At 42.8% G+C, this 22,297-nt stretch overlaps 1 protein-coding gene across 8 annotated transcripts in view; it reads left to right on the plus strand.

Moving 5' to 3' along the window:
* The window catches only part of LOC140494165 (alpha-1,2-mannosyltransferase ALG9-like), a 276,263-nt gene extending 255,580 nt beyond the window's left edge, over window positions 1-20,683 (plus strand). For all 8 annotated transcript variants that reach the window (XM_072593258.1, XM_072593259.1, XM_072593263.1 and 5 more), the window contains one exon: window positions 20,022-20,683. In XM_072593258.1, the coding sequence (XP_072449359.1) occupies window positions 20,022-20,145 (124 nt within the window). In that variant the 3' untranslated portion in view covers window positions 20,146-20,683. The remainder of the gene's footprint in view (window positions 1-20,021) is intronic.
* Window positions 20,684-22,297: the final 1,614 nt, after the last annotated feature.

Raw genomic sequence — 22,297 nt, forward strand, 5'->3', positions numbered from 1 at the left:
TCCGCAGCGTGTTACCAAAAACATTTTGTCATCAACCCACATCAGAAGTTGTTAGAATGACCACAGAGGTGGGCTCTTAACAATCTCTTAAAGGGGAATAGAGAGCTACAGGAAGCAAATTGTATAATGTGGATCCTAGATATTTGACAGCAGAGAAGTTGAAAACAGGCATACACAGAAGGTCAGAATTAAAGAAGCACATAGGTCACAGAGGATTGTACAGATGGAGATTATGGACACGGGGAGGAGCAAAATCATGCAAGGATTTGAAAATAAGGAAGTAGATTTTAAACTTGAAGTACTGTCAAACAGGAAGTCACTAGGCCAGCAAGTTCAGGATTAATGACTGTTTGAGACTTAAATCAAGTTAGGGCATAAAAGACAGTGTAGATATACATTAGAGCATATCATATAGTCTTGACAAATAACTAATAGCATATAATTTCTGTACGATTAATATTTGAAAATTCTTTATTATTTTCTTCAACTTAGAAGCAAGTTCAATAAATATTTAGAAAGTAAGAAACAGATTTTTTTTCTTACTGGAATTTCAGTCAGGGCAAATAACAGCTGCAACATAATTTACTGATTAACTCATTACTTGAAATACTGTCAATGTGTAGAGCAATTTTATCAATCTTGCACAACTAATTGTATGTACAAAGACGTTTAATGCTTCAAATATGTAAAATAGATTTACTTATATTTAAAGTAGATTTGAGCTCGGTGCTAGAATGTGTGACTAATGCTGTGACAGTGTATTTGCAGTGTAAACTGGAGGAAGGGGATATTTATTCCTGTATCCAAATGAAGTATTGACAGAGCAAACTATTGAGAAACAAAAGCATGACCAATGGTATTTGCATTCACAGAAGAGTTGAAATGTTTGTTTTTATTCAGTCATGGGAAGTGGGTGTCGCTGGCTGGTCCAGCATTTATGGCCTGCTCCTAGTTGACCTAGAGAAGGTGGTGGTGAGCCAACTTCTTAAATCATCGCAGTCCATGTTCTATAGGTTGACCCACAACGCCATCGGGGAGAGAATTCCAAGGTATTGACCCAGTGAGGGTGAAGGGGCGGCAATGCGTTTCCAAGTCAGGATGGTGAGTGGTTTGGAAGGGAACTCGCAGATGGAAGTGTCCCTCTGTATTTGCTGCCCTTGTCCTTCAAGATGGAAGTGGTCATGGGTTTGGAAGGTGCTGTCAAAGGAGGCTTGGTAAATTTCTGCCGTGCATCTTGTAAATAGGATACACTGCTGTTACAGTGGTGAAGGGAGTGGATGCTAGTGGATGTGGTGCCAAGCAAGTGGGCTGCTTTGTCCTGGCTGGTGACAAGCTTCTTCTTACTGTTAATGCTACTGAAGTAAATGAAACTAACAGGAAACCAAATCCTGTGTTCCTTACACTCAGTATTACTCTGAGGAAGGGCAGAGCATTGCTCCTTAGTGTCTCGTCCAATATTTATTTCTCAACCAATATTACAATGATCTTTATTATTTTGTTGTTGAAGGAACCTTTTCCTGTGCAAATTGTCTGTCGCCTTTCTAACAAAGCAACAGTGATTGCAGTTCTTTGGCTATAAAACATTTTGAGACAGCTCAGCAGCAGAGGATGGTTGTTCAGTTTCCTGTCCTCGCTATAGAATTGGCAGTCAAGCCCACAACGATCTGACTCAGAGGCGGGAGTGCTCCAACTGACCCACCACTGACATAGAAATGGAAGACCTGTATTCATTCTGTGCTTTTCACTACCACTGGACACCACAGAGCACTGAACAGTGAAAGATGTTAGGATGGGGGTTCGAGAATATTGATCCCCGCACCTTTTTCTAATTTCAAAAGTATACTTTATTCATAAAAATCTCTTTATTTATACGTACATATAGTCACTAGGGCAGTTCGATTCTGTACAGTAGTATATGGAGAAACAAACAAACATTGGAAATGAAAACAGAAATAGCTGGAAAAGCTCAGCAATTCTGGCAGTGTCTCTTGAGAGAAATCAGAGTTAACGTTTCAGGTCAAGTAATCCTTCCTCAAACATTAGAGTTTGACTGTGTCCGACAAACAAGCCAAAGGTGTTTCTTACTTATACAAAACTACCTTTCCATACATTTGAGGCACCAGATGGGTGCGTTAACTGAACAAACCCAAACAGTAGTGAAGGAATGCTGATACTGTTCCAAGTCAGAATAGACTGTGGCTTGAAAAGGAATTTGCAGGCAGTGGTCTATGTATCAAACTTAGAATGCAGTGGTGCAAGAATGCAGCTGATTATCACCTCTTGAGGACGATTAAGGATGAGCAATAAATGCTGGCATGACCAGTGATGCTCTCATCCTATATAAGAAGTGAGCTTTCTGGCCAATTCTTTGGTCAATATGCAAACTATTTGGCATCATTACAGATGCAGCGTTAAACTGGCCAATGGACAGGGATACTTAAATAGGAACTTTCTTTCTGCTGTCGTTGGTCAAAATGTAAACAGAAATAACCTCTGGAGTTTGGATGTTAGATGAAAAGTACATAGTTAAACTCGAATCTTTCAGCTGTCAGTGACTGTAATGATCGGTCACTGAAGTTACAGGAGGAACTGGATTTCCCACAGCTTCTTAGTAAATCAACAGATGCACAAATGCACCAAATGCAACATTATCCCCTCCCTCCCCTTGACGTTTCATTACTGACTAATCTTTCCAACTCAGCTGTGTGCTCTTTGAAGCTTGAGTAGTTGTTTTACTTGAGGGTCATTGAAGATTCATGAAGCATTGAATAATTTGCCATTCCTGTGCACCAGCAGGTTGAATCAATCTGCCGCCTTGATTTGATTAGTCAGCCTTGGCTGGCCCATGGGATTTACTGAAAATCCCCTCATTTGCTCTGCGACTGATTATAAAGTTAACTTTTGCATGTCGAGGTTGAATATTAAATAGTAGCTTTTCCTTGTTTCCTCGGAATGGATAATGATATAAAGGAGCCTTTTAATTGGGATGTTAGCTTTGAGGAAGACAGCAGATTACCATTTTAATCCCCCGAATGTCAGCACCTAGTTCACCCAAGTTGGCGCGATGCAAACACATACTTCATAGTGTCACATTAACATGCCTGACACCCAATCTCCATCTAGCAATGTCAATGGCAACTTGCATTTATATGGCACCTTTAACAGAGTGAAACATGGCTTGAAGGTGTGTAATCAACTGAAAAGCAATACTTAACCAATGGAGCGTTTTGGTCAAGTGGCCAAACACATGATCAAAGGGGTAGATTTTAAGGAGCATCTAAAAGGAAAAACAAATTGTTGTGAAGCAGTAAGATGTGAAAAGGCAATTCCACAGCTTAGATTCTGGATGGTCTTTCCATTTCTTCACCAGTCATCGCTATTTCTTTGCTTGGTGTGATTGTTAGGAGGGTTTAGTGCTGCAGGACGTGTGGGACTCGGGCTTGCTTTGAGAAGCCCAAACTTAGCTTGTCAGCAGCAGAGATAAGAAGCAGGACTGTCCATCCCCACAATAGGACAGGAGGGAGGAGAGACGGCTTGAAAATGAGGATAGTTGCTGGTACTCCCCACCTTCCTGTCAGCCCTGTACGTTTTTGGCCAGGAGACCTATGGATGCCCTTCCTGCCCCACCTTTAGCTAAGAGCTTTGTGTAGTCAATTAACAATGACATAAGGGCTTCTTCTCATCCATGTATCACCTCCTCCCCCCCCCCATCTCACCTGCAGTTTTCTCAGCATGGGGCTATTGCCATGCAGAATGCATGACTTGTTAACCTCTGCAAACTGGAGGTGTGTGGAGGGTCCTTCAAACTGCGCTAAGTGATGTATTATCATGAGAATGGGCATGGAGTTGGCCATGGAGAACCAACCCCTTTGTCCTTGCTCCTGAGCCGCCTACTGCTCTCTCCACAAACCCCCAACCCTAATGAAACAATTGTCCTGCCTCTCCTCCTTGCCTCTATGACCTGAGCTAACCTGTCCACCTTTCTTCCCACCTATCTGCTCCAACCTTCCCACTGACCCATCACAATAACCCCCTACCTTGCATCCAACAATCACCATCCCACATACCTGTCTCCTAGACTCACCCCACTCCCACTATTTGTTTCACAGCTCCCTGCCCCCTCCTCAGTCCTGATGAAGGGTTCTGACACGAAACATCGACTTTCTAGCTCCCCCGATGCTGTCTGATCTGCTGTGTTTTTCCAGCTCCACATTTTAACAACTGTAACAATTTACCTTTTCCTTGAGATGTTTCCCAATCCTGTGACACTGGAGAGGGGGGAGGAGGTGCATGGGGGCCAGGGGTCTTTTAACCAGCCACAGTCTCGTCTTTGGTGCTTTTTAAAAATTCATTCACGGAATGTGTGCGTCGCTGGCTAGGTCGGCATTTATTGCACACCCTACATTGCCCACAGAGTAGTTCAGTGTCAACCACATTGCCATGGGTCTGGACCCACACATAGATAAGACCAGGTAAGGATGGCAGTTTCCTTCCCTCAAATGCATGAGTGGACCAGACATTCAACAATGGATTCATGCTCGTCATTAGACTCTTTATTCCATATTTTTATTGAATTCAAATTCCACCATCTGCCATGGTGGGATTCAAACCTGGGTCCCCAGAACAGTACCTGGGTCTCTGGATTAATAATCCAGCAATAATACCATCAGGTTGTAGCCTCTAACCCCCCCCACCCCCACAACCACCACAGCAAGACATCCATCCTGGGTCATCATTTGATATCCTGTTATCCTGTCACATGGACAACCTGCCAGCATCCTTTTTAAGACTGATGGGCAGAAAACCCTCCTCCTAAAATGAAGGCTTGGTGGCTCAGTGGTTAGCATTGATGCTTCACAACGCCAGGGAACCAGGTTCAATTCCGACCTCAGGCAACTATCTGTGTGGAGTTTGCATGTTCTCTCTGTGGGTTTCCTCCAGATGCTCTGGTTTCCTCTCACATTCCAAAGATGTGCAGGGTAGGGTAGGTGAGTTGGCCATGCTAAATTGCCCATAGTGTTAGATGCATGAGGTTGGGGAATGGGTCTGGGTAATCTTCGGAGGGTCAGTGTGGACTTGTTGGGCCAAAAGGCTTGTTTCCATACTGTAGGGAATCTAATCTTAAAAAGAGTCAGCACGGATAGCTGCCAAGCCCACAAAATTCCGATCCCAAAGAAGGGACATCAGGGAGCCAGCATCTCAAAGAGTGGGTGAGGAGTTGGATATCTGTCAGGCCTGTGAGGGAGCAGTTCAGAGTGGGAGGCTGTAACTTTGGGGAAGTCTCAAGGTCTATCCCAGTTACTGGGGAGTCAGAGAGGCAGTGAACTTGTGAGGCAGAAGTTCTGTTAGAACATACAACTGAGAACCAAGACCAATACGGAAGGGTGGGTTGGAGGTGAAAAAGCATGTGGAGAAGCAGAGAGGAATTACGAGAAAAGATTGGCGGTCAACATAAAGGGGAATCTCAAAGTGTCCTACAATCACATAAGTGGTATAACGATGGAAAAATGAGGAGTAGGGCTGATTAGAAATCAAAAAGGGGGTTTAATCATGGGCACAGTGGCATGGCTGAGATGTAAGAGGAAGACTTTGCATCTATGTTTACTGAGGAGCAAATGCTACCAAGTCGTAGTCACTGGAAGAGTTCCAAAGTGATGAGGAGGAAACATAGGATAGGCTATCGATGCTTATGTTGACAAGGCACGGACCAGATGAGATGCATCAAAGGATATTGAATGAAGTGAGATTGGAAGTTGCAGGGGCACTGCACGTCATGTTCCAGCCTTTCATGGACTCAGGGAAAGTAGCAGAAGAATGGAGAGTAGCAGGCATGACAGTTCAAGAAAGGGTGTAAGAAAAAAAACCCAGAAATTAGTTGAACTTCAGTGGTGGGGAAGTTCCTTGTAGCAGTTGTTCAGGGTAGAACTCATAATCATGTGGAAGTCATTAGGTTGTTTATGAAGAATCAGCATGGATTTCAAAAAGGAAAATTATATGTGACTAACTTGCTGGAGTTTTGTGAAGTGGTAACCAGAACGGTTAATGAGGGTAATGCTGTTGTTGTGGTGTACTTCCAGGTGTTCAGTACAGTGCCACACAACAGACTTTTGAGAAAAGCTAACGCTCATTGAATAAAAGCAGCTTAGGTACAAAATTGGCTGAATGAAAATGTTGTGGAGAAAATATAGAGAATCACCAGGAGATGCAGAGAGTTCTTCAAGAAGAAGGTCTTTTATTTGCAAACAAAAAACCGTGACACTGAGAAAGCAGATTCTCGAATGCCCACAGACCTCAGAGCCTGTGGATTTTTATATCTTTTTTTATCATGTTTCTGTTAGCTTATCAGCATGTCCAACTATATTCATCAAAGTACCTCACTCTAGCTACACAATAAACCAGTAATGTTAGTTCCCATTATCTCTTTCGTTGTACATTCTACTTAATGTTATTCTAATGTCACGGTTAGATATTTATTGCTAACTCTGCTACAGTGATCTTCTATTCCAGATTAACGTGTCATGATAGATATTTAACTATTCCATCTATTACAATAGTCTCCTGTCTCAAGCTGACTCTACTGACTATTAATTAGATATTTTAATGTCATGTCCCAAATATTTATTGTCCCAACCTTGTCATCATAACACTTAACAGAGAAACTTACTTTATTACTTGTGTTATCTCATTTCGCCACAGTGACCTTTCAGCCTTAACCTTACTCTGCTAATTGGTGTAAGAGCATTCCACTATGGTTATCCCATCCTGCCTTCCACAGACCACAGATTGCCAGTGGTCTTCATGGTTTAACCCTTAGCAGGAGATTCGAAGTTTCGGGCATAAGCCCTTCTTCAGGAATGAGGAGGGTATGCCAAGCAGGCTAAGATAGAAGGTAGGGAGGAGGGACTTGGGGGAGGGGTGTTGGGAATACGATAGGGAGAAGGAGGTTAAGGTGAGGGTGATAGGCTGGAGAGGGGGTGAGGGCGGAGAGGTCGGGAAGAAGATTGCAGATCAAGAAGGCGGTGCTGAATCCGGGGGTTGGGACTGAGAAAAGGTGGGGGGAGGGGAAATGAGGAAGCTGGAGAAATCTTAGTTCATCCCTTGTGGTTGGAGGGTTCCTAGACGGAAGATGAGGCACTCTTCCTCAGGCGTTGTGTTGCCATGGTCCTATCGTATTCCCAACGTCCCTCCCCCAAGTCCCTCCTCCCTACCTTTTATCTTAGCCTGCTTGGCACACCCTCCTCATTCCTGAAGAAGGGCTTATGCCCACAACGTCAATTCTCCTGTTCCTTTGATGCTGCCTGACCTGCTGCACTTTTCCAGCAACACATTTTTAAGCTCTGATCTCCAGCATCTGCAGTCCTCACTTTCTCCTATGCTTTAACCCTTCCCATGCTTTCATGCTCTTTATTTTCCATAATAGTGAACATAAAATAGAGGTTGATTGATATTTTTTGGGCTGGAGGGGATTTTGTACTAGAGTTCCCTAAGGGACTCTTGTTTGATATATATATATATTAATGATCTAGATTTTGGTGTGGAAGAGCCAAATTCCAAATTTTAAGACAACAAAACATGGAAAAATTGCAAACTGAGAAGCGTATAGAACTTCAAAAGGACATCGATATGTTGATGGAGTGGGCAATTGGGCAGCAGATGGGGTTCAATGCAGAACAATATGATGCATTTTAGTCAGAAGAACGTACATAGAATAGGGGATACAATACTCTGCAAGAGCAGAGAAGTCTGTGTGTGCATCGATCACAGAAGGCAGCATGAGATGGAGAGAACAACTAATAAAGCAATCTGTGTCCTGGGCTGGATTACTGGGGCATCAAGTACAAGAGTAAGGAGGTCATGCTGAACTTGTACAAGGCATTTGTTAGACTTCAGCAGGAGTACTGAGTACAGTTCTGGGTACTGCACTGTAACAAGGACTGGAGAGAGTGCATGAGAGATCGGCAACTATGATTCCATGGATGAGGAACTTCAGTAATGGTGATCGATTGGAGAGGTTAGGACTGTTTTCTTGAAGGAGAAAAAGCTAAAAGAAGAGCTGGTAAAAGTTTTCAAGATCACAAAAGATCTGACCAGAGTGAAGGGGGAGAAACAATTCCTGCTCATAAATGGGTCAAGAGTGGGAGGGCACAGATTGAAAGTGATTTGCAAAAGTAGCAAATATGATGTAAGAAATAACTTTTTTCATACAACACATAGTTCAGGACTGGCACCAAATCCCATAGTTCACTGGAGAGCCTGTGCAGACATAATGAGCCAAATGGCCTCCTTCTGCACTGTTACAATTCTGAGACAATTTCAGCGTGGGATCTGATTCATCCCTGAAATGAACAAATTGTAGGAGTCAAAAGCACCATTTAATTTCCCTGCTTGTGAGACATATAAGTTTGCTAGTTCATTCTTCAGCTTATGGTTCTCACACCATTCTGAGCTGCAGGTCACGATAGAGTGCATCACTCAGCTATCTCATTGGACAGCAGCAATTTAAAGACAAGAAGAAGCTGTTTAAACCCCTCAAGCCTATTCCACCATGCATTCAGATTATGGCTGATCTGTGTTCTGTGTTTTAAGAAAAAAGTGCTGTATGCTCCTCATTTTTTTTAATACCTTTGTTTCATTGGTTTATAAACAATTATAAATATAATAAAAGGCAGTTTAACCTGTTGAGGCATTTGACGGTCATGTAATAAAATGCTGTAGCAGCAGTACACAAGCAAGAAGGACAGAAACCAGGAGCAGGAAGAGGCCACCCAGCCCTTTGATCTTGCTCCACTATTCGATATGATCATGGCTGACCCTCTATCTCAATGTCATCTTCTTGCATTCTCTCTATACCTCTTGGTGCCTTTAATATCTAAAAACTTAACGAACTGTAAATCTCTTAAAAATATGAACCAAAAACAAGTTTGAATCACACACACACACACACACACACACACACAAACCCCATCCTCACCCCACGCAATACTTTTCAGTTCTCATTGTTGTTATTGTGGCTGAGAGCAGGAAATCTTTTCTGACAAAAATGTATTGAATGTAATTTTCCACTAGTTGAAGATACTTGTGTCAGTGGATGTAGTCAAGTTTTGGCTGCATCCCAGAAATATGGTGAAGACAGTGAGGGAATAAACTATAAGATTGTTTTTGTTAATAAACCTGTTCAGATATGTTATGACAGACCTCCAGGGCAGGTGGGACTTGAACCTGGAACCTCTTGCCCAGAGATAGAGCCACTACCACTGCGCCACAAGAACGCTTGAGGAACTAACTATAGGTAATAGTTGGATCTAATGTTATAGTTTCAGAATAAATCACTAAACTCCACTTGGAGGAAAAAGAACCTTTCACAGTTCAAATGGCTAAGTATTTTAAGTGCACACCCTAGATAGATGAAGCCACAGGGAAGGCGATGGCCTAATGGTATTATCACGAGTATTAATCCAGAGACCCAGGTAATGTTCTGGGGACATGAATCCCACCATGCCAGTTCGTGGAATTTGAATTCAGTAAAAATCAGGAAATTAAAAGTCTAATCAATGTCAGTTTTGGAAAACCTCTTGGTCTAGCCGATATGTGACTCCAATCCATAGCAATGTTGGTTGGCTCTTAACTGCCCTGTGGGCAAATAGCGAGGGACAATAAATGCTGGCCTAACCAGATTCGTCCACGTCCTGTGAATGATTTTTTTTTAAAAAGTGTTGAATCAGAAATATGAGATCTACCCTTTAAATGTGGCTACACCATTTGTCTTAAATTGAAAAGTTTATGTAGCAGTTCCAACGTGTATGTACACTCTTTACTGTACCCTCTAGCTCAACATTTGCAGGGATTGTTTTTCCATTTGCCAGGCTGTTGCCAGTATCTGTATAGAAATCGTCCTTTGATATGCTGCATAATGAGGTCATGGCATTAGCTGTGAGGACTATTCTGTCTGAATCCAGCGATGTTTGAAACATTCTGCAGTCTCCGGGTATCACTCAGCACTTTGTCTCCGCTCTCCAGAAGGAAGAAAAGCCGGTGGCCTGTGCATTCAGATTCTCATTATATTCATTATGTCTTGAATTTAAATCTTGTATCATTTTGGATTAAAGGATAACCCAGGCTTTTAGGTAAAAGATGATTAATATAATCAGGTGTTGGTTTCAGGGCCTATTGGCCTTTGCTGTTGCTGGAAGATTGTTAGTGTGAATTTCATTTTAATAACCACCTCTGGGGTGGTAATAAAGATGTCTAATATAGATTCAAATGTAAATCATTAATTTACTGCTAAGACTGATGTATCTCTGAAGGCAGGCTTCACTCAATTTCCATTACAGTCCAAAATACTGCAGGCCTCCTAATATTAAAAACAAATTGAAATAAATGCTGAAATTATCCAAGTGAATTGCAATTCAATGCTGTTTCCTTGCACAGTGCATGATTGTAAATCCTTTTAATCAGTTTTGAGCATAAAAGGAATATTTCTTATCTCCAGTAAACCTTCAGACAGACTGGGCTTGTACCACATCTCTCTCACATCACATTCCTTATGAAGGGCTCCTGCCTGAAACGTCAATTTTCCTGCTTCTCAGATGCTGCCTGACCTGCTGTGCTTTTCCAGCACCATTCTGATCTTGATTCTAATCTCCAGCATCTGCAGTACCCACTTTGGCCACATCTCTCACGCACCTGTAATTCCCAACACATTGGCAGGGTTGCTTTAGGAACCTTTTGGGTTACGCTAACTTGGTCCATCAGACTGAGGAGGGTCCTTGCCACAGAATACCTGAGTAATGACAGAGGGGGGTTGGAGGAAGGCTGTGAGAGATAGGAGTGGGTCAGTGAAAGGTAAAGGAAGTGAAAAAGTGGAAATTTAAAAAGCTAAGGAGTAAAAAGCATTTTTTAAAAAAAAACTACTTTCCACATTGGCAGTCAGTCATTAGTTTTGGGATTCTTGACCTTCTTAATGGAGATGATGGTCCAATGGTATTTTGCTAATCTGGACTGCTAATCCAGAGACCTAGCTAATGTTCTGAGCACCATGGCAGAGGGTGGAATTTGAGTTCAACATAAATCTGGAATTAAGCCTGATGATCATGAATCCATTGTCGATTGTTGGAAAAACCCATCAAGTTCACTAATGACCTTTCGGGAGGGAAACTGCCATCCTTACCTGGTCTGGCCTATATGTGACTCCAGACCCACAGCAACGTGGTTGACTCTTACTGCCCTCTGAGCAATCAGGGATGGACAATAAATGCTGGTCTAACCGGCGACACCCACATCCCATGAATGAATTTTTAAAAAGGGCTGACCGAGCAAGCAATGCCCACATCCCAAGAACTAGTTAAAATAAAAACTCACTACATATCTCAATCTCACATTCTAATCTCTACCACAGCCTCACCCCATCCATTCTTGTGTCAGCGTCTCCACCATTCCTGACATCTTTGCGTCCCTCCAACTGCTCTCAAGCACAATCCCTATTTTCTTTGCCCCATCTTTGGTGGATGGAACATCGACAGACTGACCCTTCAAGTTCCTCCTCAAATCTATTCTCCTGCAATGCAGCACCTCAGCAGTGCCACAATGTAGCAGCAGTCCACAGAGTAAGCCTGGAGATATACTGTCACTTTTTACATTAGTATGAGGCTGCAGCTCAGTATGAAGATGACAAGTTGGACGTGGAGCCTGGTCACATTCCAGGATGTACAAAACATTTGGCCTCCTTAATTGGGAAGGTTGTCCTGCACATTCTAGCTCTTCAGTATCCCTGGGGACTGCGAGCTAACAGATGCTAGTGGCAGCTGAAAATTTATTGCTGGAAAAGTGCAGCAGGTCAGGCAGCATCCAAGGAGCAGGAGAATCGACGTTTCGGGCATCATGCCCGAAACGTCGATTCTCCTGCTCCTTGGATGCTGCCTGACCTGGTGCGCTTTTTCACAACACATTTTCACCTCTGATCTCCAGCATCTGAAGTCCTCACTTTCTCCTAGATGCTAGTGGCAGTCTGTTAAACCTTCTGGCACTTTATAATGAGTCAGCTAATTGTGGGCTTTCATGTCTGTGCTCTCAACTTTAACATTTTGTGGACACGTACATGATAGGAAGATCAGTTGCCCATCAACCTCAGGCAGTGACATTTCGAGCAGCATGGAAGAGAACGGAAACCTGAAAACTCCAATCAACAAAAAATATTATACAAGTTGTGTCTAGTTTCTTCATTATTGTCTAGAATGCAAACACAGCCACTGGTGTGTGGATGAGTTGATGAAAAGCACTCATTCGGAATGAGACACTGACCTTACTTTTAAAAGTGTTGCCTACTTTGAAATATCTAATTCTGACAAGCAATCACAGCTCTGTTTACTTTAATCACCTTGATTTTGTTCTTTTTTTTGATGATCATCCTGATCACACCAAAATTGATTGCACAGTAGAACAGTGCAGAAGGTTTACTAAGGTTAAAAAGGCATCTTGATCAAATGGGTCAATAGGCTAAAAAATGGCAGATGGAGTTCAATCTGTGTAAAGGTATTGCATTTTGGTACAATAAACAGGGGCAGGACTTATACAAGTAATGGTAGGCCTTGACTAGCATTGTGGAGCAGAGTGACATGGAGATTCAGGTACATAATTCTTTGAAGTTTACGTCACATATTGTCAGGGTAGTTAAAAAGGCGTTTAACATGCTTGCCTTCATTGCTCAGTCTCTTGAGTATAGGAGTTGGGAAGTCATGTTGAGGTTATATAGGACATTGTTGAGGCCTCTTCTGGAGTACTGTGTCCAGTTATAGGAATGGTATTATGCTGGAGAGGATTCAAGAGATTTACCAGGATGTTGCTGGGTATAGAAGGTTGGAGTTATAAAGAAAGGCTGGATACGATGGGATCTTTTTCACTGGAGCAGAGAAGATTGAGAGGTGACCTGATAGAAGTTCATAAAATCATGAGAGGTACAGGTAGGGTTAATGGAGCTGCAGCTCAGTATGAAGATGACAAGTTGGAGCTGGAGCATGTTCGCATTCCAGGATGTGCAACACATTTGGCCTCCTTTAATTGGGAAGGTTTTAGGATGAGGGATTTCAAGACTAGGGGGCACATTTTTAAGATGAGATGAGAGAGATTTTTAAAAAGATATGAAGGTCATTGTTTTTACACAGAGGGTGGTTCGTGTGTGGAATGAACTTCCTAAGGAAGTGGGGGCTGTGGGCACAGTTACAACGCTTAAAAGACATTTGGATGAGTAGATGAATAGGAAATGTTTGGAGGGACATGGACCAGGAGCAGGCAGGTGGGACTAGTTTGGGATTATGTTCAGCATGGACTGGTTGGACCAAAGGGTCTGTTTTCATGCTGTACGACTCTATGACTCCTGCCATGGATAGCTTTGAGGACTGAGGACCTTAACAGAAACTTGAGCCCAAACCCAAGTTCTGGATAAAGCAAAGGTACTTCTTAGTTGAGAGTGGGGTGCTGGAAAAACACGGCAGGTCAGGCAGCATCTGAGGAGCAGGAGGATTGATGTTTTGGGCAAAAGAGCCCTTCATCAAGAATTCCTGATGAAGGGTTCTTGCCTGAAACATTGATTCTCCTGCTCCTCGGATTCTGGCTGATGTGCTGTGCTTTCCAGCACCCCACTTTCGACACTGATCTCCAGCCCTCACTTTCTCCCAAAGATACTTCTGAGCTGAGTCACAATGGTACCAGTAAGTCAGACTTCATTCATTCCCGTAGCATTTAATCATGGAATGGTTACCTCAGACCAGAGGTTATTTGCCTGTCGTTTCTGTGCCCCTCTCTGCAAGATCAACTCACCTAGTCTCATCCCCCTGCCATTTCCCCATAGCACTGCAAATATTTTCTCTGCAGCTGATGCCCAATTCCCTTTTGAAAGCCATGACTGATTCTGCTTCAACCATACTCTCAGGCAATACATTCCAGATCCTAATCACTCACTCCATTAAAAAAAACGTCTTTCTTCATGTGCCTTTGATTATAGAGTCATAGAGCTATACAGCATAGAAACTGACCCTTCGGTCCAACTCATCCATATCTTCCAGATATTCTAAATAAATCTGGTCCCATTTGCCAGCAGTTGGCCCATATCCCTCTAAACCCTTCCTACTCATATATCCATCCAGATGCCTTTTAAATGTTGTAATTGTACTAGCCTCCAACACTTCCTCTTGCAGCTCAATCTATACATGCAGCATCCTCTGTGTGAAAAGGGCGTTCCTTAGGGCCCTTTTGTATCTTTCCCCTCTCACCCTAAACCAGTTTTAGACTCCCTCAACCCCAGGGAAAAGACCTTGTCTATTTATCCTATCCATGCCCCTCATGATTTTATCAACCTCTATAAGGTCACCCCTCAGTCTCCATTTGTCCAGGGAAAATAGTCTCAGCCTATTCAGCCTCTCCCTATAGCTCAAACCCACCAACCCTGGCAACATCCTTGTAAATCTTTTCTTTTGCCATTTGGTACCTGGATCATCATTGTAATTTTCCACTCATCAGAAACCAGAGCTTTTCTTAAAAATGTTTTAATCCTTTAAAATCAAAAGTTGAATAATCCTCTGCTAATTTCCTTTACACTTTGACCATCAGCAAACTTTGTGATGAACTGTAGACTTCAATCTGTGGTTTATTATTTCCAAACATCAAACATGATTTATCATGAAAAGTTTCATGAATCTTCAGCATCAGACAAGTAAATGCTGTGAATTAGTTGCAATTGCTGAACATTTCCTTCATGATATACGGAATGGCCCAGATCTGCACTGGGATACAAAACTCATTAATATAACTTATTATTAACAAGGCACTTTTGCAAACTCAATCAAAAGTGAAGCACATTGACAGACAAGTCTTGAATAGAACAATCCACAAGCTCACACATTGTCTGAACAAAGTGGGAGATGGAAATGTCGAGTTTCGAGCTATCATCAACTGACTATAAAATCAGGCAGCTGTTTAAATTGCTCATACTGCATTCTGATGGCTTAGGACATTAATTACCTGAACTCTAATTAAATTACACAGCTCCCATTGTCACTGTTACTATCTCATTAACTCTTGGCGTGCTTGCCTCCTTTTACACATTTTTCTGTGTCTTAACCATTGCCACTTCATTTGCCATGCTGATTCCTTTTACGTTCCTAAATCCACAAACTTTACAGTAAAGTTACAACCCAGGGTGAAGGTTGTTAAAAGATTGGAAAGATGAGGGGAGAAATTTAAATCTAAACTCCCAGAGTCCAGGTGGAAAAAGCGAACTTTCCAAATGTTGTCCCATGTTGCATCATTTTTACTGTTTTGGGTGATTGAGGTGTTTGCCTGATTTAGTTGCATATCTCACAACAGGAACTCATTTGCATTCCTAAGTGTCTCTAAAACAAAGTATGACCGAGCCACATCAGCATCAGGCAACCGTCCAACAGATCAGGATGTAGATTTTAAGGATTGTCTTAAAGGAAGAAAGTGAGGAGGAGAGGTGTTAGAGTGGACATTCCACAGTTTGAGGCCTAGACCCCACTTCCAATAATAGTTTTCTCCTCTTCCCTCATCGCCCACTCGGGGTGCAACAGTTTTCAAGTTTCAAAATCCAGTCACAGTGGACCCAAGTTTGGGAGGCATCACTTTGAGTTTGGTGCATCTTTAACCACTGACATTGCTGTCATCAATACCCAAAGGAGACACTATAGGTGGGAGACAATGGCCTCATGGTATTATCACTGGACTATTAAACCAGAAACTCAGGGGAGAGTTCTGGGGATCCGGGTTTGAATCCTCCATGGCAGATGGTGGAATATGAATTCAATAAATGTCTGGTATTTAGAGTCTAACGATGACCATGAATCCATTGTCGATTGTTGGTAAAACCCACCTGGTTCGCTAATGTCCTTGAGGGAGAGAGACTGCCATCCTTACCTGGTCTGGACTACATGTGACTCCAGACCCAAGCAACGTGGTTGACTCTTAACTGCCCTGTGGGCAATTAGGGATGGGCAATAAATGCTGCCTAAGCAGCAATGTCCTTATCCCATGAATGAATAAAAGGTAGGTTTAGAATTTATCTTTGCAAGACCAGGTGCGTAGGCATGTCATCTCAAAGCAAAGTTTGAGCAGAGTTCTGGTTGTTCTGTTCTTTGAAGACAGTGAACCAGCCAGCTGCCTCTGTCTACACATTGTGGTTGGAGCGTCATCCATTCAAAATGGACCTAACTTCCCACCATAGCTGCTTGACTGGAGTCTGTCAAAATCCTCAGCAGCTTTCCACTCAGGAGTTAAAATGCCCCTCTCCATCTCCCATCCAAAGAAAGACTAGAGGATAAATTAGGAAAAAATCATTAGTTACTGTCAAGCCTGGTTTCTGAAGTGTGCAGCGTCTCGGGAAAACCATCTCTGGTTTTGAACTCCTGACTTGCAATAAATGCAGGAACATGAGTTTATAGAGCAGTGTGGAAGTGCAAAACATCACTTAATTCACCAAATGATCTGAGAAATCTGTCATCTTGCCATTTTCAAACAAAGATATTGCTGTTATCCTGCCCCTTATTTAGACTGCATCTTAGAAAAGATTTATTTGATTTACAAACTGCCTGCAGAGTGGTCAAAGATCTGTTTATTTTCAAGCAATATCCAAAGAGTGATTGCATGAGCAAATTGATTTTTCTTTCCCTGACAGACAGTAATGCTGATAAAGTAGAAACAGACTAGATTTACAAAGTGGCCTGAGTTTTCCCACGGGCCTCAGGACCATATTGTTGTTCTCCAGCCCCCACATGGTATCTCAGTTGTCCAGCCTAGGCAACATTTACAGGAACCCATTGTCATGAGAATGGGTCTTCCCAAGGGAAGTGGGGGGTCAGGATCCCAAGTGGGTTATCGAGCTGAGATTCTGGGGTCACACGTTCCAAGATAGTAATGACCAATCCCTCTCCCAACCTTCTCTAATTGTATTCTCCTCTTCCCTTATTGCCCACTGAGGGTGCAAGACAATTTTCAAGCCTCAAAATGGGGTCAGAGTGGGCAAGAGTTTGGGTTGCACTGTGCTAGAACCTTGGTACGATTTTAACCACTGACTGAACAGTGTTTCTGTCATCAGCATCCTGAGAAGGCAGCACAGTTCAATAAAATCTGAACCTTTGCAGTACCAATTGGAGTGTGCTTATGGGCAGGATCCTAGCTGTTGGGAGGACAGTCATTGTTTCCCTCTACTTTCCAAGGCTCCTTTCGTTTCCAATCCTGTCTGTGCACTGCCAGACTAATTCACTTCATTATCCCCAAAGCATGTGGCAACTTGACTCAGCTCATAATGTGCTCACCTCTAACTGACCAACGTGCGGTGTCATTCTCTGGAGTGTCATTCTCCAGGCTGACATGACACTTCAGCAAGGTAATGAAGGATGAATGAAGGTATGTCAGTCACTTACTGCACAAAGGAGAGGATAAAGTTTCCTGGGTCCTAGCTAACATTCTCCCAAATCATGAGCACCAACAATAGACAAACTGTTCATCTCAGAGTACAGACAAAATGTAGATGGAGTAAAACCTTTGTATTTTTAGAAGGATGTTTTACTGTTTGCCTTCTCCATCTTCTTTGCACTTCCTCTTTCTTATTGTCAAGAAATGCAGTACAAGTTACTTACCATTCCAGCAGATCTAACTACTTACATTTCAGCTGCAGCTCCTGAAATCACCTTCCAATGTTTGCAGAAATTGTGCATGCTGTAACTGGACTCAAAACGTGTGGTGCTGGAAAAGCACAACCGGTCATTCCCGACGAAGAGCTTATGCTCGAGACATGCTCCCGGATGCTGCCTGACCGGCTGTGCTTTTGCAGCACCACACTTTTTGACTCTTATCTCCAGCATCTGCAGTCCTCACTGTCTCCCTGTGTAACTGAACGTCCACCTCTGGGTCAGTGATAAGTTGGGAATAACTTGATTACATTCTCTTACATTGTACTGGTCTTTGTTCAGTGTGATCCTTTCTGGGCTGTCACCTCTATGTCAGTAGCTGTAGTTCACTTTTTCTCTGAACCACTTCTTCTTTCCAACTCCGTTGGGCTGAGTGCTTTCATGGAATGTGATCCCACTGGTATTTTGTCAAAGTAGCAATTTCCTTCAGATTTTCCAACATTGTCCACACGTGGACAATTTCCAGAAGATGTTATATGGCTGCATTTGAAAGCTGAAACTGACCATCTACCGCTACCAGCCACACTCCCACCACAACCTGAGATCCTTCAACAAACAGAACAAATTAGAGGATTTTAGACTGAGCCATATATTTAATTACACCAGGAAATTAATTTACTACCTAACACCAAGGCTTCTTACACAGCATTTTCAAACCCACGACTATTACCATCTAGAAGGACAAGGGCAGTAGATACACGGTAACACCACCACCTATTGGTTTCACTCCAAATCCGTTACTGTTCTGACTTGAAGATATATTGCCATTCCTTCAGTGTTGCTGGATCAGCTTCCTGAAGCTCCTTCCCCAATGCATTGTGTATGTACCTACAGTAATTGGACTTGGTCTGTTCAATCAGTCACCACCAAACTAGGCAACTAGGGATAGGCAATAAATGCTGGCCCAGCCTGTGATGTCCATGTTTCATGAATACAGAAACAAAAGTGATTAGCAGGATAGCAAAGAGGTCTTCCAGCAATACAGCATAAGATTTCATACGATTGAGATCCAACTTTACTGCGCTCCATTCACTAGAAATCTATTTTCCTAACCCACTTTACAGTCCACACTGCAGTCACAAATGTGATTTTTGTCCACATTGTATCTTTCAAGCAGCTGAAGGAATTTCCCATGGTACCATTTTTGTCAATATCTATCGCTCAATACATGTCATTGTGAAGTTTAAAATGGCCCGTGCTGTCATTGCTGTTGTGAGACCTTTCTCCAGTACAGTCCTGAGGGAGTACTACACTGCTGGAAATACCACTTTTTGGAGGTGATGTTCAACTGACTGCCTTGTTGCCTGCTCAACTTGATGCACAAAATCCCTTGGATTATTCAAAAGAAGCTCAGGGAAGCCAGTTTGGAATCCTGGCCAGCATCAAGCAATATCACAAAAGATGATTCGCTAGTTGTTATCACAAACACAAATACATTAAAAAAAACAAAAGTGGATGGCAGAATAACAAAGAGCCCTTCCAGGAATACTGCATAAGATTTCATTCCATTGAGACCCAATGTTTCTACCACAAGCTGTTTGTGAGAGCTTGCTATGTCTAGGAAGGCTGTTATGTTCCCCACAACAGAACTTCAAAAATATTTCATTGCCTTTAAAACAACTTAAGATGTCCATTGATTATGGAAAATGCGATATAAATGCAGGTCTTTCTTTTCATGTGTAGATTAGCTACTATGTTTCCTTAATTTCCTTCTGTTCAATGTTCCTTCAGTGTCATTGGATCAAAACCCTGGACCTCTCTCCCTAACCACCTTGTGGGTGTACCTACAGCATATGGACTGCAGCGTTTCAAAAAGGCAGCTCACCATCACCTTCTCAAGGGGCAACTAGGGACAAGCAATAAATGCTAGCCCAGCCAACGATGCTCAGGTCCCACGACTGAACAGAAAATAATGCATGACTTCAAAAATACTTAAAACAAAGAACTGCCGATGCAGGAAATCTGAAACAAGAGCAAAAGTTGCTGGAGCAATTCAGCAGGTCTGGCAGCATCTGTGGAGAGAAAGCATGGTTAATGTTTCAAGTCCAGTGACCCTCCTTTCGCGTTCTGAAGAAAGATCACTGGGCCTGAAATGTTAGCTCCGCTTCCTCTCTGCAGATGCTGCCAGACCTGCTGGGTTTCTCCAGCAATTTCTGCTTTTGCTTCAAGAGTACTTAGCCAGCTGTGAAAGGCGCTATATAAATGCAAATCCTTTCTCTTCCTGTAGCATCATTATTATGTTTACTGTCACTGCAGTTTGTATCTTATTAATAGTTGCATTGATTGCACTGAACTAATTCTGTCTTGATTTTTCTTGTGTCTTAGGTCATCACAGCTTTTCCGTGCTTTCTACATTCCCATCTTGTCTGAGCAGTACACAGTGTACGCAAACTATACAATTCTGAAACCAAGGCGATCGAAGCCACTACGGAGAAAGAGTGGAAGCTAGAAAATTCGCTGGCAAGAGAGAGGGAGCGAAGAATCGCAGTCAGAGACAATGACTGCTAAGCTCTGTGCTGTCTTGTCTCAGCTAATCAGTAGATGTTTACATTTCTTGCCTGCCCTGTAATAATGTATGAAAAGTCCATCATGTGCCCTGCCTGTATTTTTCCTTTCTTGTGCATTCCCTGAGAATTGTTGTGACTTTCGGACAAGACTATGGACCATCTGCTGTAGCCCACCAAGGATAAATTAAAGATGCATTCCACATATCAGTAAACAAATGTGTGCGTCACAGTGTGTTTTCCTGGAGTGATAGTGGTCCGTTCCCATCTGCTTCTGACCATGCCGGCAGCTGGAGTCCATCCCGAAGACTGGCTGAGCAAAGGTTGTATCTTCAAATCTTTAAACAGCTAGATAGGAGTTTCTTCTCATTGTGAACTGGGCATTGGTTTCTTGGCCAAGGCTCCACATTTCCTTTACTGTCTGATGGTTAAAAATGAATTGAACTCCAATGTAAATAAATCATGTTGTGCCCTCCCCCATGATATCTTGGGTTAAATTTCTGCTCGCTCAGTGCCAGATTTTTTTCCAGAGTTGAGGACAAGGGAGAGTAAATGTCCGAGCCTCACATGGTTCAATGGCTGTTACTTCAACACCTGCTAATATTGGCAGGTTTTCTTTTGTATACTCTGCTGCTTTGGAGCTGGGCAATGTCCAAGCTATTAGCTTTAATCACAGCTGGAGTAGGATTAACCTAGTCAAGGTTTGGCACCTTTAAATGGTGGTTGGGTGTTCAAATTTTTGTTGGCTTGGCTGTTCCACTGTACAACCATGATGAGGAAGAAGGTGGTTCTCTGGAATAGGTGAGTGAGTGCACCAGAATCCTCATCCACAAACATCCACTCCATCTATCGCCGACGCTCCATAGCAGTATTGTATACTATATACAAGATGCACTGCAGAAATTCACCAATTCTCCATAGATAGAACCTTCCAAACCCATGACACTTCTCTCTAGAAGGACAGGGGAAGCAGATACATGGGAACACTAGCACTTCTAAGCTCCCCTCCGAGCCATTCACCATCCCAACTTGAAAAACATCATCATTCCTTCACTGTCCCGGAGTCATAATCCTGGAATTCCCTCCCTAAGGGCATTGTGGATCTGCCTTCGGCATATGGACTGCAATGGTTCAAGAAGGTAGCTCACCCCCATCTTCTGCAGGTCAACTAGCAACGAGCAACAAATGTTGGCCCAGCCAGCAACACCAACATCCCAAAGAAGAGTATCCCTTAATATTCAATATCTATAACAGTGCTAAGAAACTGAAGGTGCCATACTTCAGAGTCATACAGCACAGAAAAAGCCCTTCAGGCCAACCAGACATCCCAATCTGACAGAGTCCCATTTGCCAGCATTTAAACCCTTCCTATTCATATACCCATCCAGATGCCTTTTAAATGTAATTGTATCTGCCTTTCTCTGGCAGCTCATTCCATACATGCACCACGCTCTGTGTGAAAAAGTTGACCCCTCAGGTCCCTTTTAAATCTTTCCCCTCTTAAACCAATGCCCTCAGGTTTTAGATTCCCTGTCCTAGGAAAAAGACCTTGTCTATTCACCCTATCCATGCCCCTAATGATTTTACCATCATCTATAAGGTCACCCCTCAGCCTTCAACACTCCAGGAGAATAAAACCCCACCCTACTCAGCCTCTTCATATAACTCAAACCCTCCAATCTCAACTATATCCTTGTAAATCTGTTCTACATTCTTTTAGTGCCCTGATAGTTCATCTGGGTCCAAGTGATTGAATTTAATATTGAATCATAAGACACTTCCCTTGGATGTGAACTAGCACGAGAGAAATTCCAACCAATCTTAGGAAATCTCTCTCTTTGCCAGCTTGATCAGAGATACATTTGGAGCGGGAATTTACCACTGCTGTACTAACTGCTGTGTACATACCAGCACAAGCAATGGTTGAGGAAGCTCTGGTTGTGCTGTACTCCACCACTAAAACCCTAGAGACGGTACACCCCGAGGCCCTGTTTATTGTAACTGGCAACTTCAATCAAGCCAATCTAAGGAAGGTGTTGCCCATGTACCACCAGAACATACCTGTCCTACCAGGGGCCAGAACATTTTAGAGCACTG

The sequence above is a fragment of the Chiloscyllium punctatum genome, chromosome 23 (genome assembly GCF_047496795.1).
Source record: "Chiloscyllium punctatum isolate Juve2018m chromosome 23, sChiPun1.3, whole genome shotgun sequence".
NCBI classification, from domain to species: Eukaryota; Metazoa; Chordata; class Chondrichthyes; order Orectolobiformes; family Hemiscylliidae; genus Chiloscyllium; species Chiloscyllium punctatum.